Raw genomic sequence first — 17,540 nt, forward strand, 5'->3', positions numbered from 1 at the left:
TTCCCCCCCCCCTCCCGTCTCTGCTGTTTTAAAACACTGGATCCAATCCAACCTCCACATTGTATCCAGACCCATTCCTTTGATCTCTCTGTGTGTTTTATTTTCCTTCTTTCACTCTTCCCTTTACCCGGAAGTGAACCGTTGCAGCCTCAGCTGGAACACGTGGAAATATCTGCGTTTTTGGGCTCGGCACTTTTCCAAATGTAAGGAAGGGGAGAGAAGAAAGCGGCCGCCGAAAGATCAAAGACACGGGCGGCTCCACCTCCTGCGTTATAAGATCGGCCCCGTCATTAACCCTCTTCTCACGCAATGTGCAGCCCGGCACTGGGATCCGTGTAATAGCAACAAAAACAGTAGCGAAAAAAATCTCTTTGCACAAATATTATAACAGATAACCTTCGCCCCTCCCTCAAAAACTTCACTAAACTGTGAAATATCTCCCTATTTGTTCCCATGTCTCCTCCCCTTTCTCCCCCCCCCACCTCCATCCCATTTCACCCAAATTGTTTATCCAGATTTCGGCTAGATGAAAGTGGTCTCGGAGCAGAAGTTTCCCGCACCGAATTTAAAGATGTTTCCAAACACACTCTGTCAACGGTGGCCGTGCGTTCGCACTGATGGTCAAGACTTCTGATCAGTGCCACGTTCATCTGCGGTGCGTCGGTTAGATCAAAGCGTTTACCCGCAATATTTAAACCCGGTCTATCCCAGTTCTGTATTGTACCACTTGGTTCTGCCTTATATCCCGTTTTGTTTTCATACCTGCGCAATATTTATGAGAGAGCGCTTAGTATTTACTGGCGACTTAAACATTTAATTGTCCTCCAGTTTTAGATTAAACCAGCACACAGTTGCGCCCCTTTGATATATTCTCTTTTAAGTTAGCACGACGTCCACCGTCATTTTACTCTCGCCAGTGCTGATGCAGTGCGTTTCGCCTCTTTAACGCTGAGTAAATGTCTGTCGGTCAGATCAGAGAACCCGACTGCCTCCATCTCTCCTTCAGTCCCACTCACTGTCGGCGCAACAGGTCTTCTCCTCGTAGCGCTGCATTGGAGTTGAAACTTCCTGAGTTAATGATCTTGGCATAAATCATACCCGTCCTCCTCCCTTCTACCCCTGTTTTTAATAGCAGCAGCGTACACTGGAAACATGGCAACACTTTCAAACAGATCCTCGCCGGACACGCTGCAAGAGAACACATTTGGCATTTCAGGTGTTTTTTTTCTAAATCTAGTTTCCACTACACAATCAGCTATTTTGGATAAAATGATTTTACTCTTACTGCACGGATAAAAGCCACTCGGCCCTTCGCAGGGCTCCCCGCTCATTGGTAGACCTTGTCTCACATAACCTTTCTTTTTAAATTCTTCTTCCAAATACACACCTAAATCCCATGGAGCTTATTATATAAACTTGTGAGGCATATTTTTGCAAGTATGAATGTTATGTGAAATAGTCATATAGCGAAAGCTTCCTGATTGACTGGTGGGGGAGGTTTGGACACTGGTTCAAGTGTACAAAAGCGCTTTTAAAAAGATAGCATTCCCCCGGCATCCGGAATGTCCTGTGAAGTTGACATCCCCACTCGTCGCTGATGTTCCTTTGTCTCAATCAGAACTTTACATTTTCAGACACGTATTTATTTACATGGAGTTAGATTTTCAAAAACACACACACACACCCCTTAAGTAACAGAGAAAGTGGCTGCACTATTGTGATCGACACTATTTTGATTTCCTTCGCTTTTATTCCCTGCCTGATTTTAACATAACATCGTTTTCCTGCGTTGTAACAGAAGGGAGGCCGCGCACCTTGTAAAAAGCACAAAGCTGTCCAAAACCTATTAATATACCTGCAGCAATGAGAAGTCTTTTGATCTGATGTTTCAAGTTGACCTGACTGGAGGATGCTTTATTCTGTCCCTTGGTTTGTCCGTGTAAAGGCGCTTGAAAATATGAGTTATATTAGGCCGAAACCCACTGATTAAATATCAACAAAAAACCTTGTACTTTAGTGAATCAGTGGGAAAATGTTTTCACCCCCTCCCCCCAAAAAATGCTTCCCCAAGTTACATTTTGATTTTGTTAAAATTGATTGTATTGAACACATAGGTTTAATTATCCAGGAAAAAAACCAGGTCTGGTAAGTGGGGTTCAAAATAGGACTGTTTATTTTGTGGTTTGATTAAAAAATTCTCTGTGCTGGTAAATTTGCAAAATCTCTTAGGTCTCCGCCTGCAGAGTCTGCTCTGAATCTCATTAGAGTTCCGGGAGGACAATTGTAAATCTCTCCCGTCAATCAGAGCTGTCAATCAGGCCAGCGGCGCAGCTTTGATCTCCCCTCTCCCTCCTCCTCGCCTCGTTTTTTTTTGCTGCAAGAATCTCCGACGTCTCCTAATACAACCAACCAACTAGTCTTCTGGGCTTGCTTTAACTAGCTTCACTCCCAAGACAGAGAGAGAGAGAGAGAGAGAGCAAGCAAAGATAGAGTTTGCATTTAACCAGAGAAGAGGAATCAGTACTTTATCTTCTTGTTGGAACTTGCGCTTTCACTATTTTTATTTCAGAGTTTAGATATATACATACAAAGACTGGCTTTATTTAATAAAAGTCAGATTTTTCTCTCTTCCAAGACTGTCTACACTACCCATAAATTAATATTGCTACATTATTAGATATAAACTTCCCCTCCACGGTATAAGGGAGGGATGCCGCAGTTAAACGGCGGTGGTGACCCAGAGTTGGGTGCGAACGACGAGATGATTTCGTTTAAAGACGAAGGAGAGCAAGAGGAGAAAATCCTGGCAGAGATCAGTGGCGGCGAAGAACGGGATCTCGCGGACCTCAAGTCATCGCTGGTCAATGAATCGGAGATCAACCCAGGCAGCGGAGACAGCGGCGGCAGCAACTCGCGGGAGCCCGAGGTAAAACGGGAAGCATGAAGCGAGAGCGCGGACACAACCTCCTTACGCTCCCTACACCCTCTGCCCTGTCCTCTCTCACTGAATACTTTCACCAATCGCTCAATAACCTCTACTTTTCTCTCTACACCCTTCCCCCCATAAAAAACCGTGTAACCGACTCTGTAGGTGGGCAGACGATTGCAGGTTAACGAGGATTCCTTTCGGGATAAAGTCCGCCGTCCGGGCACCGAGGAGGGTGAGGACCCCGTGTTTTATTTGCATTCTGAATCAAGTGTGCGTTTTGATTACCGAAAGAGTACAATTCGCCTGCAATATCCCAGTCTCTTGCTGGGCCTCTTTATAATATTTGCAATAAACTTTTTAAACAGGGAAACGGCAGGATGGAACGATGGGTCCGGCCTTCTGTGGTTACCAGCCCAGCTACATTATGATCCCTAACCTTAGCAATGAGCCGTACGTGAACAACGGTTCCCTCTCCCCTTCGGGCGCAAGAACGGTGAGTCAAGCGGCTACAGCCGCACTGTCGTGAACGGATAAACCTCCCGTCCTTCACTTATACGTGAGCTTGGAGCCGTATCGTTGCCCGGTATTGGACAGCTCACCTGTTCGCGTTGGGTTCCCTAGGTTATTGATGGGACTGTTGCTTCACTCAAGTTGTAGTGTGTGTGTGTGTGTGTGTGTGTGTGTGTGTGTGTGTGTGTGTGTGTGTGTGTGTGTGTGTGTGTGTGTGTGTGTGTGCGTGTGTGTGTGTTAGCGTGCGATATTGCATTGTACAATCAATCTGTTAATCTTAATTCCTTCAACATAAAATCTGCACACGACCTTTCCGCTTCGACTTTCTGTTTGAAATTTCGGATGGTATGTATGGTAGATAGGAAATTGTTGTTACGTCGCCTCTCTGCCTCCGCACACACAGAGCGACTTTAAACAAACACAAGCAGTTTTAGCCGCTAACTTTAGAGAGGCCGGGAGGAGGCACTTTTTCGGTGATTTAGTGCGAGAAATAAAAGACATTTTTAAGAAGATAGAACAAGGGGGCAGTTATTTGCAGTTCCACAATCCCTAGGGGGACTGAGAGGGTGGGGAACAGTCTTGACTTCGGAGGATGGTTCTGGTGTTTGTCAAGGAGACTCTGCATGCCGCTTGTCAGACTGCAGCGATTTTTTTCGGTGGTCAGTAGATCCCATTCTTTAAATAAAAATTGGAGCTGAGATTGTGTGAAGGCAGTGAATTTAAAATTTCATGGTGGTATGAAGGAGATGCCTCCAGTAGCAGACACCGGTAATGTCGGAATGCTTTATTAGTGCTGCAGAACGAGATGTGCTCACTTGAATCTACCATGGAAGTTGATTACCTGAAATGAAAATTTACCGAAACACCACAAGGTTTCCTCGTGAACCAATCCGTTACAAGCATTTAGAGGAAAGGCTGGTTAAAATCTTGGTTCAGATGCTACATGTCAAGCTTTGAAGAAGCACTGTATTTTGGACCATTATGTGTAGGTCTGTGGGTTTCACCGTTCTGTGTTCTGGGTGTGGACACAGTAAGAAATTGAAGGCCTGACATGCTATAGTTTTAACCATTCCTAGACATTGCTTCACACCTATTGACCAACTACCCACTTGCAAGCCTGATCGTTTCCTCGAGAGAGTCCAGTTAGGAAGGAATCACCTGCCTGTCCTAAAGTATATACCCTGCGTTGGTTGATGGTCTCCCATTAGATTACGGATAAAATCGTAGTAGAATGATTATTAGTTGACATGTTATCAAATGCCCGCAATAAATATCTTTTAAACTACATGTTTGGGATAATTATATATAATCTCTTAGTTTTTTTTTGCTTTTAGTCCCCGGAGCATTTTTGAAGAAGTCGGACAATCTGGTGATATCTTTAGGGAATGTAAAAGTGGTGACTGTAAATATAAACTGGTTACAAAGGAAAAGGAATTCAGGATAATTTTCTTTTCAGAGTGATTCATATGTGGAATGTGTTTCCTCGTGGCATAGTTGAAGGAAATTGCGAGGAATTGTCAGGAAGCTACATGATATACGATGGGGACAGAATGGATAGATTTGCAGATTGAGTGAATTAGGCGGGGGCCTATTCTCAGTATAATTCTAGGCATAGATTGGTCGAGTTGAATGGCCTTTCCCTGTGCTGCGAACACTACATTTGTACAAGGTACTTGATTGTAAATTACATTGATTAGCGTGGACATGTCTGCTGTGGTGATGTCACACAGCACTTTAACAACAATACGTTGGCCTATTTCTGTCGCATCTGCACCAATTTACGGTGGAACTACCAGATGTTTGAATAGTTCTTCAGGTGGACCCGAATTGACAGCAACAACCCCCGCAGACCTAAGTTGTAAAGTGTGGCTTTAGGCAAACGTAGTCCTGCGGCATTCTGTAGTCATCCTGCGCATGGGGGAGGGGTGAGGTACTGGAGTTTTGAGCTCCTTCGCAGTGTTTGAATCTGGTTTCTCCAAGGCCTTTTAAACCCAATGTCAAGCCAAAAGTGGCCAGGATTTGTTCACTAAGTTAAATGTTATCTTCATCGTAACTACAGGACATCCCTTTCACACTGTGCCTGATTCTTTTACTAATTAATCAGGTAGTCGGAGTAGTGGTTCCAGCCTACCTGTTTTTTTTTCAAACAGAAATTTATTTTGGTGTGTGTTCTGCAGTTGTGAGAACATGTGTGCAACAGGATCAGGAGCGAAGCGGTTGTGGATATTACACACTTGTAATGTGAATAGTTCTGACAGAACTGGGTATAACACTCTGTTAACACGATAGAATTCACTCTGTGTTGGTGTTTACATGCTACTGTTCCTTTGAAGCTCGGCATATCGTAGACGGTTTCAAATTACAGCCTTGATGCACAGTGGTGAATTGCACTGAGGTTGGAGGTACGAGGCAAAACAGGGCAAGAGGACCGAAAGGCTGTTCAGTTTTACTTCGGACATTTACTTCTGCTTTGTAGCCAGCGCCGTTCAATACAAAATGCTGCTAAAATGCTGTGGATGCTGTTAATCTGAAGTTTAAATGGAAAATACTGGAAGTATTCAGCCAGACACGCAGCGAGGTGCATGTTAAACCTCCGTACCTTAAAATGTTTCTCATTGCTCAGAGCAGTGACAATGCAGATTTGCCACTATAATACAAATTAGCTATAAATCTGAAATCTTTCTGAAGGTAAACTGATTTTAAGGTGACTGTTGCCTTTGCTCTTGGATTAGAATTTATGTGTGTCCTGTTCAGTGAAAATATGAGATCAGTGTTTGATTATTGAACTCAAGTAGAAAAATATATTACTATTGGAGAAAACAATTGGTAGCATTTGCTCTTTGTAATTGAAGTAAATGTACACCATTTTGGTTAATCAAGTGTAAAGCAAAGATTTCCATGATGCTTATAATACAGGATAAAGATTTCATGTTTTTGTGAACAGTCTTGTAAAAAGGAAATTGAAATGTACAATTCTGTGTAAAAAATAAATCTGTGTGGGTGCTAAGGAGTGAGCAGCAGATTGACTTGAAAGTAAATGTTACTCATATTTTGTACGCCTGGAGACCTCACCATGTATCTACCCAATGTGGTCTGTGGTAGCACTAATGCTCCAAGGTAAAACATGTCAACTTTGTTCAGTTTGTTCAGGGCAGGGATCTTGGAAACAAGGGAATGTACAGTGTTCCCAAGTGTTTTGTCTAATCTGTTTTACAATACTAAGCAGATCAAAAATCTGCAAATGGTTACTTTCACCAGAGGCTTCTGATTACCAAGCCCACATGTAAAGATGCCTTCTAACATGCACTGGGTCCAATTTTCCCACCATCCCCCTGCTAACTGATCTATGCTAGCAATTATCATTGAAGTTCTTGTTCTTTTCCTGTCCTTTCCCATCTCTAACCTCTTCTAATCCCAATGCTCATGTCTCCGCATTTTTCCAGTGCTGGCACCTTCTGCTTCCTCCTGTCTCCAGCTATCTAGGCCTCAAGATCTCTCCTGCTTCCTGTTACCTTTATACACTTTAGATCTACAGTAAGTCTTGTCAGTTACCTGCGCTGATGTCCCCTATAGTTTGGTGTCAGTTCTTGTCAGATTTTGTTACTGCAAAGTGCCTAAGAATAACTAACAATGTTAAAAGTGATATCTAAAAATGCAAGTTGTTGGTCATTGCCACTGGCTTGGCATTTTAAGGTAGACAATAGACAATAGACAATAGGTGCAATAGAATAAATCTTCTGCCACTTAGACCCCTTCTGTATTAATCACAGTTGTATGATGCTTACTTGATTCTCTAAATTATTCCTTTTGCATCAAACAAAGGAACTGTTTAATTTCTTTGGTAACTGATATTGCAATTATAGGGTTAGATTTGTTTTGCTGTAAATCCTATTATTAGCTGTCTAAACCTTCACTCCTTGACAGATTGTAGGTGTCAAAAGGGATGGTCATTCAAAATAGGGTTTAGGTATTTGGCTTATTATCAGTGTAAGTGTGTGAATAATGCAGCCTGCAACATACTTGGTTTTGCTAGACACATGAGTCTTGCCTCTATTGTTAGATGTTGAAACTAAATTTTGGCACTGTATTGATTGTTGTTTTGGTAAGCTATCATTTCTTAATTTCTCAGAAAAGGTTTTGCATTATTGGTCGAGACTTAATGTACAGACCACCAGGACAGAATAAATGATACACATTTTACCTTCCTTAGTTTATGGCAGATATATCACCTATGTCATGTAATGGGTGTGAGGACTGGATACAGGTGCCCTGGATAAAGAGGGTGTTGTTTGCTCAGGGTCCCTGCTGTGGTTCAATATTCAGTGACTGGCTATCATTGAAAAGTGAACTTGACAATGACACATGATGCTTGGTGAAAAATACTGCTGTGCTCAAATATTAAAATAGAAAATTATCAGCTTTGGCAATTAACAACGTGCCTGGTCTGAAATGACAGTCACTTCTCAAAAGTCTGATAGAAGAAATTCTTTTGGAGAAGAGCCTGACTAAACATAACTGGAAAGATCAGAATATTTTTGATGATCTGATTTTCCAAAGACTAGAAATGGCGTATTTTGACTTAGTTTTCAGGAAACAAATAGATGAAAGTTTAACAAGGTCAGGTAGAAATAGGGAGTTCAAATTATGATTCTGTTGAGTGGTAGAAAAGGTTCAAGGTGTTGAGTTGCCACGCTTGTTCATAGTTCATACATCTGTAAGTATGTAGCTAATGAAAAATATCGTACTGTATTACTCAAGGGTACCTATTCATTATGTTTTGCCTTCTGTTATCCCACACCTCTGTACTTCAGGTTTTCACAGTAGATTGGGGGGTGAGTCCCTTTCCTTCCTATTTCACTTCACAGTTGCACAGAAAAGTCACTTTTACGGGTTTCACTTTATATAACAGCAGATAAGTGATATAAATCTGCTTTTGAGTTAATTATAATAAATTCAGAGAACTGATCAAAAACTGAGATGACGCTTCATCTTGTGTTGAGGGAGCAATGTGCTGTTTCAGAGATATCTTTAGAAAAATACATTACAGAAAGGCCCACCTGCCCTCTCAAGTAACTGTAAAAATTCCCCCCAAAACATCCCCAGGCATGGTGATATTTTGAAGGCAAGTGAAGACTCCTGGCAAATATTTATCACACATTTCCAAGCAGTTGTCATTACATTACCTTTTGTGGGAGTTTACACTGTACAAATCACTTGTTGTTTCCCATATTACAATTTCAAAGCACTTTGTTGATTGTGAAGTGCTTTCAGAGGTCCTGAAAATGGCACAGAGGGTGCTATATTAATGCAATCTCTCTTGCTTGTTCTTTCAAAGCAACTTGAAGCAGATAACAGCACCTTTAAGTCAGTGAACTAACAAAAAGGTCTATTCCTAAGAAGAATATTTATGGTTTAAAATTCAGTGAAAAGATACAGCAGGTTATTCTACTTTTTATTTAATTTGGAAATGCAGTTTTTATAGGAATCCAGAATGCTTTTGGGATACTATTAAAACCAAATAGGGTACAATGCTAACAATTGTGGTTTACTTACGTTGTTCAGACGCTGTGGAAGCAGTTGGTGTAAAGTATAGCTGTTGACAATTCTGAATTAAGTATCCGCAAACAAAATTGATGTACCCTGTGCTTTATTTTGCAAAATATATTTACAAAATAGTTCAAAACTCACCCTGTGGGTTAGCAGTGTACAAATATCCCAATCTGTTTAGTATCACTTTTCTTTGGAGTTATTAATCCTTTTATTATCCAGCAAGCTAGTACCTCTGATAAGAGAGGGGCAAAATCATTTTGATTTGGGCACTTTAAATATTCATAAGTCACATATCACATTGGATGATTTCTAGGCTTCTGTATTTAATCCCTTATGATCAAGCGCCATCATTCCATAAGGTATTCAATGCATTTTTGTGTGTTAAGGTTGTAAATTATGCTGGCTGCCCTTGGCTGTAGCCCATGTAGCCAGTGCTATTTTCTACATGATCTTTAAATGATAAATTTTGTTGTGTTACCTTTCAACCATGAAGGCAGTGCATTTATTTTGTATTCAGTTTTTTTTGTGCTGATTGGCAATGCATTATTGTCCAAAACGAGTTCAGCAATATATTATAGTCACCCAAAAATGTAACGATCATTCATACACATCTTTCTCCTTGTTAGAGAATATTACTGTAACAAACAAATACAATACCAAACCATAGTGCTGGAAAGAACTTGACATAAGATAGTCAACTTCTCATGTTGATGTGCCCTGTGTGGAGTGCTGGATGAATTGGCCCTGACCTGACACCCCCATTGGTGTGACCTTGCTTCCCACTGTTAGAATTAACAACAGACAGAGCTTCAAAGGCTTGCTTAATGATGGACCAAAGCTTCAAAGAAGAAAATATTGCAGAGTAACCATTAATGAAGAGGGATCCCGTAGAATTATAATGAAAAGCATTAACTCTCTTGTTTTACTGTACGACATTCTTGGTCCCACTGAGAACTGAGTATTCCCTGGATCATTGCAACCGACAAGTAAATATTAAATAAAAGTATCTACTGTTGAAATCTTTTTAATCTTATTGATGAGCAACAAAATTTATTCTGATTGCTGTGTGTGTAACATACCCAAGTAGAAATTATGTGAAGCTCCATTTATAATTTCATAGCAGTTTTGAGACATTCTGTGCAGCAAAGGTTTATTAACAAGGAATTTATTTGTGCTGTTAGCTCCATTTCATTTAACATGAAACCAGTGTAGGACTCCACGTGGATTGGAATGTATTTTAAATGTTGCATATTATAAACTATGGGATTGTGAATCAAGAGGTTACGCCAGCTTTTAAAATGTTTATATTTTGAAACATACTGCCTGTTAAACTGTTCATTATCTATGTTCGGTGTTGACTTATTCTGGCCCACTTTAACTCCTCGGTCACTAATAGCCTCACACATGCTTTTGCTATTCATTTGTTTGACTGACTGAACAACCTGCCTTGCTCCACCCTCCCGGAATTCAAGGTCTTTTAATTCGTCTGCGTTTGTTTTAGTCTCTCACCTATCATTCCTGCACATGCCGAGGTTTCAAGTGATGCCTCTGTTTTAAAATTTGAATTCTTGTTTTTAGATGCCCCCAGAATGTCACTCCTAAACTCTGTTATCTTCTCCAGCTCTGCATGTCTCTGAGAGCCTCATTTGTCCTTTTTTATCATGAATGTTACTTCTTTACCATTGGTAGCTGTGTCTTTAGCTGACAAACCTCACATCTCCAGAATCCCTCCTCAAGTCACTCTGCCTGTTTCCCTTGCTTTAAGATACTCCTTAAAGCTTACCTCTTCAACCAGGCTCTTGGTAATATTTTATTTTCTTAAGTGAGTATCAAATTTTATTTGGGGCTGTTTCTATGAAGTGCCTTGCAACAAAGAATCATGGACAATTCCTGACACGGAAGGAGACAATTTGGTGTCAATAGAAAATGACGCATGAGATATTGTAATGGGAGACACAGAGATGGTAGAGGAACTGAATGCATATTTTGCATCAGTCTTCACAGTGGAAGATATCTGCAGTATACTGGACATTCAAGAGTGTCAAGGAAGTGAAAATTACAACTGAGAAGGTGCTCAGGAAGCATAATGGTCTGAGGGAGGGTAAATCTACTGGACCTGATGGAATGCACCCTCGGGTTCTGAAGGAAGCAGCTAGAGAGATCACAGAGGCATTTGCAATGATCTTTCAAGTATCGATAGATTCTGGCATTGTACTGGATGACTGGAAAATTGCAAATCTTACTCTGCTATTTAAGAAGGGTGTGAGGCAGCAGAAAGGAAACTATAGACCTGTTAGCCTGACATCAGTGGTTAGGAAGTTGTTGGAGTCAGTTTTTAGGGATGAGATTACAGAATACCTGGAGGCACATGACAAGACAGGGCAAAGCCAGAATGGTATCCTGAAAGAAAGATCCTGTCTGACTATCCTACTGCAATTTTTTTGAGGAAATTACAAGCAGGGTAGACAAAGGAGATGCAGTAGATGTGGTGTTCTTGGATTTTCAGAAGGCCTTTGACAAGGTACAACACATGAAGCTGCTGAGCAAGCTAAGAGCCCATGGAATTACAGGGGAGTTACTAGAGTGGGTGGAGCATTGGCTGATTGGCAGAAAACAGAGAGTGGGAATAAAGGGATCCTATTCTGGCTGGCTGCTGTTAGCAGTGAAGTTCCACAGGTTTCAGTTTTGGAACCTCTGCTTTTTACAATGTGTGTCAATGATTTGGATTATGGGATTAATGGGTTTATGGCTAACTTTGCCAATGATACAAAGATAGGTGGAGGAGCAGGTAGTGTTGAGGAAACAGAGAGTCTGCAGAGAGACTTACATAGTTTAGGGGACTGGGCAAAGAAGTGGCAAATGAAATACAATGTTGGTCATGCACTTTGGTGGAAGCAATAAATGGGCAGACTATTATTTAGGTGGGGAGAGAATTCAAAATGCAGATATGCAAAGGGACTTGGGAGTTCTTGAGCAGGATATCCTAAAAGTTAACCTCCAGGTTGAGTCGGTGGTGAAGAAGGTGAATGCAATGTTGGCATTCATTTCTAGAGGTATAGAATATTAAGAGCAGAGATGTGATGTTGAGGCTCTATAAGGCACTCGTGAGTTCACACTTGGAGTATTGTCTGCAGTTTTGGGCTCCTTATTTTAGAAGGAATATACTGACATTGGAGAAGGTTCAGAGAAGATTCACAAGAATGATTGCAGGAATGAAAGGGTTACATATGAGGAAAGTCTGGCAGCTCTTGGGCTGTATTCCCTGGAGTTCAGGAGAATGAGGGGGGAATCTCATAGAAAGGTTCTGAATGTTAAAAGGCCTGAACAGATTCAATATGACAAAGCTATTTCCCATGGTAGTGGAGTCTTGGACAAGAGCGCTCGACTTCAGGATTGAAGGACATCCATTTGAAAAGAGGTGTGGAGAAATTACTTTAGTCAGAGGGTGGTAAATCTGTGGATTCTGTTGCCAGAATTGGCTGTGGGGCCCGAGTCATTGGGTGCATTTAAGGCATAGATAGATCGGTTCTTGATTAACCAGGGCATCAAATGCTATGGGGAGAAAGCAGAAGAGTGGAGATGACTGGAAGAATTGGATCAGCCCATGATTGAATGGTGGAGCAGACTCAATGAGCCAAATGGCCTAATTCTGCTCTGATATCTTATCGTCTTTTGGCCCATCATTTCCATGTCTGGCTGAAAAAAGTTGCCCAGCTCAATCCCACCTCTCTGTAGCAGGTCAGTTCTCCTGTTGGCTGTGGCATTGTGAACATGCATCCACATACTTCTTTAAATGTGACTAGGGTTTCTGATCTATTCGTTCAGTAAGTTCCATCACAACTGGCATGAAAATTGGACTTCTAAAGATTTAGGGCACTGGCCTGATTTTTCAGCTTCTGCAACTGACATTGGTTGCCTAGAGTTTGACCTTAGTTGCCAACACAAATAGCTGAAGTTGTTTTCAGGTTCTGTTGCATTATTATAAGAGAAGAGGCACATTGGTGATTGATAGGATGAGGTAGTCAAAGGTTGTAGAGAAATAAGTGGACTTCATTCTGGTGTCGAGTTAGCTCCAAGCTTGTGATGGAAATCAGTTGTTACTTCACTAAGTCATTGATAGTCATGGCCAGACTGTTGCCAAGGATTTACTCTGGAGGATGATTTGTTAAACAATGGGGCTTGCACTGGATACGTTGAAGGACGGATTTCCTTCACATCATTTCAGATAACTGTAAATGCCAATATGAGAAAGATGGGAAATTCCATCCAGTTGTTCTATATCCTTGACCTTTCTGTAGATTTTCCTCTACAACTCTCCACTGAAAATTACAGTTGAATCTGCTTCCATCATCAAATTCCAGATTTAGAATCTGGCTGAATATTGGCTAAATGTATACGTGACATTACCTTATTCCTGTTGAACTGCCAGGTCAGTGACGTGCATCTCATTTTGCTTTTACCTGTGCAGATTATTCAGTCATAGTTCAACATAATCTCAGGCTTGGAGTCTACTTGAGTTTGTCTTTGCAGTAAGCACAATCCGAACAACTGCATCTTGTATTTGAGTACACCTTTGTTGTATTAAGTATTCCAAATAAGGGAAAAAATAATTATTACAGGGTTTTAGGATAGGTGACTGAAAGTTGTGCTGAATGAATATTGTACTTGTTTTATATTAATTCTCCAAGCTGGTCTGAGCCAGTGAGGAGAATGAGTGGACTATTTGTACTGTACCTCAGCTCATCCCTAGCTTTGCTCTTCATGCAAACCTGTCATGTTTCTGGTTTGATCCCAGCCTTTCCAACAGAAGAAACTCCTCATTTGTTCCCACTTTTCTCATCTGAAACTTTGTCAATGGCTGGTAGAATCTGATCCCAGTGCCCTCTACCCACCCAATCCAGAACATGTTCTCTTGTCTAAATAAAATGTGTCGTTTTTCTTTTAACCTGGAAACCATATGCCCTTCATTATTCTACACCTTCTCGCAATGACTTTGATGGTCCATGTACTTTAACCCTTACATGCTGTTCATATTCTATACCTTCAATTTTGACCCAGCCCAAGAATCCCCTCATAACAAGTGTCTATACCAAACTTTGAACAACAGATCTATTTAGAGTGTATAAATAGCCTATCTGACATTAATAAATGGGTGATTAATCCTTAATTAATGTTTCAGAGATGTAAAATTCATTTCAATAGATACGAGGCAAATTTGACCCGGAACAGCCTCAATGTACATTAATCCTTAATTAATGTTTCAGAGATTTAATATCCATTTCAATAGATACAAGTCAAATTTGACCTGGAAAAGCTTCAATGTATAAAAATTTGTAGCACCTGTACAAAAAGTATAACATTTTAAAATATTTTCATTTTTTGCATATTTTGGGTCACTTTAGGAAAAGTCACCAAATTTTATCTAAAAAAATGGCATTTAGGGTATTTTTACAGCTGTTAAATGTCAAAACAGGTCAAATTTGACCCGAGCTGTATGTAAGGGTTAAGCAGCAAGCAATATCGATGCTGGGTTCTGCAGGCATTCTTTCCCCAGGGTGTATGTAGTAAGAATTTGGTGGTAGAAAAGCATGTTTCCTATTTTATTTCTCAATTCCAGTTACTCATTGGAAAACTGGAATACAAATTAAACTTTATTCATTTTAAAACTAAAGGGATACTTACTCAGATTCTGAGCTTCTTTTTGCCATTGATCCATATATGGGTATCAGGTATGAATATCTGCATAACCATAATTTTAAAAACCATAGTAATTGCACCTTTCACAGGTAAATAACATTGTCACTGTTGTAACGCAGAGGAATGAAACATCCAAATAGTACATACATTGTCCAAAGAACAATATGTCTATTTTATTTTATGAGGTTTGTCGAGAAATAAAGACTGCTGGATGTACCTCTTACACAAAAAATAGACTTTTGGTCTCATAATCTATCTTGTTATGATCTTGCACTTTATAATTTACCTACACTACAGTTTCTCTGTAGCTATTACACTTTATTCTGCATTGTTACTGTTTTACCTAGTTCTAGCTCAATGGACTGTGTAATGGCTTGATCTGTATAAGCAGTACTCAAGACATGTTTTTCACTGAATCTTGGTACATGTGAGAATAATAATCAGTACCAATACCTATACCAAAAGAATATTCACACATTACTTCAATAGTGTTAATGGTTACTTTGGTTTAACAACTCATCTGATAGAGAAAAGCACAGTTAAATCAGGATTATGTGTTCAGAGCTGGTTCTTGTAGGATGTCTTTGTGTCAGAAGAACCATCAGTGTTATATGTGAGCAGAAAAGCATACCTTTCTGGTGAGTCCAGGTGTAACAGGTAGAATAAGGGCTCATCAACTCTTCTAGGAATAGTTCCAGAGAGAACCTTTATTTAAAATGCTTTGAGTTAATCTGTTTGATCAGTCATAGGTGCACCCAAAGCAGGCAAGACAAGACCTAGAATTACAGAGTCAGAAAGCACAGAATGGGCTCTTTAGCTCTCCCTATGCATGCTCACCTTTTTTGCCCACCGACACTAATCCCTTTTGTTCACATTAAGGACCTATTCTAAGCCTTGTCTATGGTCTCTTAAGAAAAAGTGACTCTGCTTGTCTCTACCACCCAATCTGGAAGTGAATTGTTAAATATCAACCAGTCTGTGTAAAAGACATCCCCTGTGTGGCAGCAATATTTGCTTACATGGACCTCTTATTCTCATGCATGTGTTTATCCTCTCTCTCTCTCACTACTATATAGTTGGGGTTCATGTTATTTTTTTTTTGTTGTGCCAAAATCAACAAGAATTGGGAGGCAGGGCAGAATTGAATGCAACTTCCTTTGACATTTTTAAAACAGTTGTCTTTTTCAAAAACAATCGAGAGTAAAACCACAAAAATATCTTTGCAGTGAAAGCAAGTCCCATGTTGGTTGGATTGAGGTAGTATGATCAGTGATAAATTGTTTTGAGGTTAAGATCCCAGTGAAACTACATAGAGCATCACACTACTGCTAATGAGATGATTCATTTTATACAAATAAATCCAGTAAAGAAATTAAGAGAAACATCTTTACCCAAAGATTGCTGAACTTGGTATCATAATGTAAATAGAAATATATTTAATCTTGAGTTAAATATATATCCGAAGGTGAAAGGAATGGGATGCTATGTTGACAGAAAAGGTGAAGGAAGAGCAGGCTATGTCTCTGGGACTAAAGTGTCTTATTCTATGCGTAATATTGTAATAAAAACACTCTCCTAATGACAGGCCTCTCTTGCTATATAAGGCACAAAACAAGGAACGGTCAACTGGCTTGTCAGTTATGCGGTTCTCACTGATTCTTTTTTAATTATAGTACCGGAACGTTAGAGCTGTCTTTCATGGCAAGCTGAATATCTTTGAACTTCTAGTATACTTGTTTGGAGACGTTCCTCCCATTTTAGGAGGATCTATTTAAATGGAAAGCCCTTAAATGGGATGTTCCATCTATTCCAATTGTGAATGAGCTATGTCAATAGACTCTTTGTGGTGTGGAATGGAGTATATGGTGCACAGTGAGAGTCACTGTAAGTGGTCTCAGTATTACAGAAATGCCATTGCTTTTACTAAACATGCATACACAATAGCAGTTGCACAGAGTACTCTAGTTGCAAAGTTGATTTCTGTTCACCCTCAAGTGAAGTAAACTTGAGAAGTGGAGTACATTGTGAGCTGGTCCCCTGTGTTAGAGATTTCATATGAAGGAGCAACGACAGTGATGAGAATGGCCAAACAGTCAGCTTTCGGCATGTAAAAAGTGGTCAATACCTGATCTGAAACCTATCTCCAGGTAAGTCAACAGCAATACAGATCAGGTGGATCATGCCACAGGTGGCCAATCCGCTGTCATCTCTTTCGTTAGCTACCCCACTAAAGACGTAAGCTCTATGCGAGATTATCAGTGCCAGACGAAGAACTGGTTGTAATGCATCCCACATCCCGAGACCTGTTGCATTTGTCAGTTAGGTCATGTCTGTCCCACCAGCCGCTTCCTTCCCAGTCAGGGAGGAGGCATTGTCAAGGAGAAGGACAAAGCAGGATATGAAAGGTGAATAAAAATTTAATCACGCAAGAAAGTCATACAGCTCATAAATACAAGATATTCTGCAGATGCTAAAAATCCGGAGCAACAACACAAAATGCTGGACGTACTCAGCAGGTGAGACAGCATCTAAGAGAGGAATGAATAAATGACGTTTTGACCTGAGACCCTTCATCAGAACTCAAATCTTGATGGAAGTCATATAACTCTCTATTATATGAATTATATATGAAAGTGATATAACATTATTTCCCAATATAATTATGACAGATTCTGCTGCTTTTAGTGACAGATGTATTGATCAGAAATATCATTTCTCTGGAAGCAAATGAAGGCAAGCAGAGGGACATGAGCAGTGACAGTCTGTGTTCTATTCCACCAGCAACTGTGTCAGTCACTAACCTCACGATCTTGAGAAACTGTTAAAGCCAAAAACAAGAAAAAAAACTAAAACT

At 40.3% G+C, this 17,540-nt stretch overlaps 1 protein-coding gene across 3 annotated transcripts in view; it reads left to right on the forward strand.

Annotated features, from left to right (window-relative positions):
* Positions 1-575: 575 nt before the first annotated feature.
* Positions 576-17,540, forward strand: part of lef1 (lymphoid enhancer-binding factor 1) — a 180,675-nt gene continuing 163,710 nt past the window's right edge. For 2 of the 3 annotated variants that reach the window (XM_059965376.1, XM_059965374.1), the window contains exons 1-3: positions 2,458-2,926; positions 3,092-3,161; positions 3,295-3,422. In XM_059965376.1, the coding sequence (XP_059821359.1) occupies positions 2,711-2,926; positions 3,092-3,161; positions 3,295-3,422 (414 nt within the window). In that variant the 5' untranslated portion in view covers positions 2,458-2,710. Of the gene's footprint in view, positions 656-2,457; positions 2,927-3,091; positions 3,162-3,294; positions 3,423-17,540 lie in introns of those variants that run through there. The other variant, XM_059965375.1, reaches the window with a different exon arrangement.

Source organism: Hypanus sabinus, chromosome 3, assembly GCF_030144855.1.
Source record: "Hypanus sabinus isolate sHypSab1 chromosome 3, sHypSab1.hap1, whole genome shotgun sequence".
Classification (NCBI taxonomy): domain Eukaryota; kingdom Metazoa; phylum Chordata; class Chondrichthyes; order Myliobatiformes; family Dasyatidae; genus Hypanus; species Hypanus sabinus.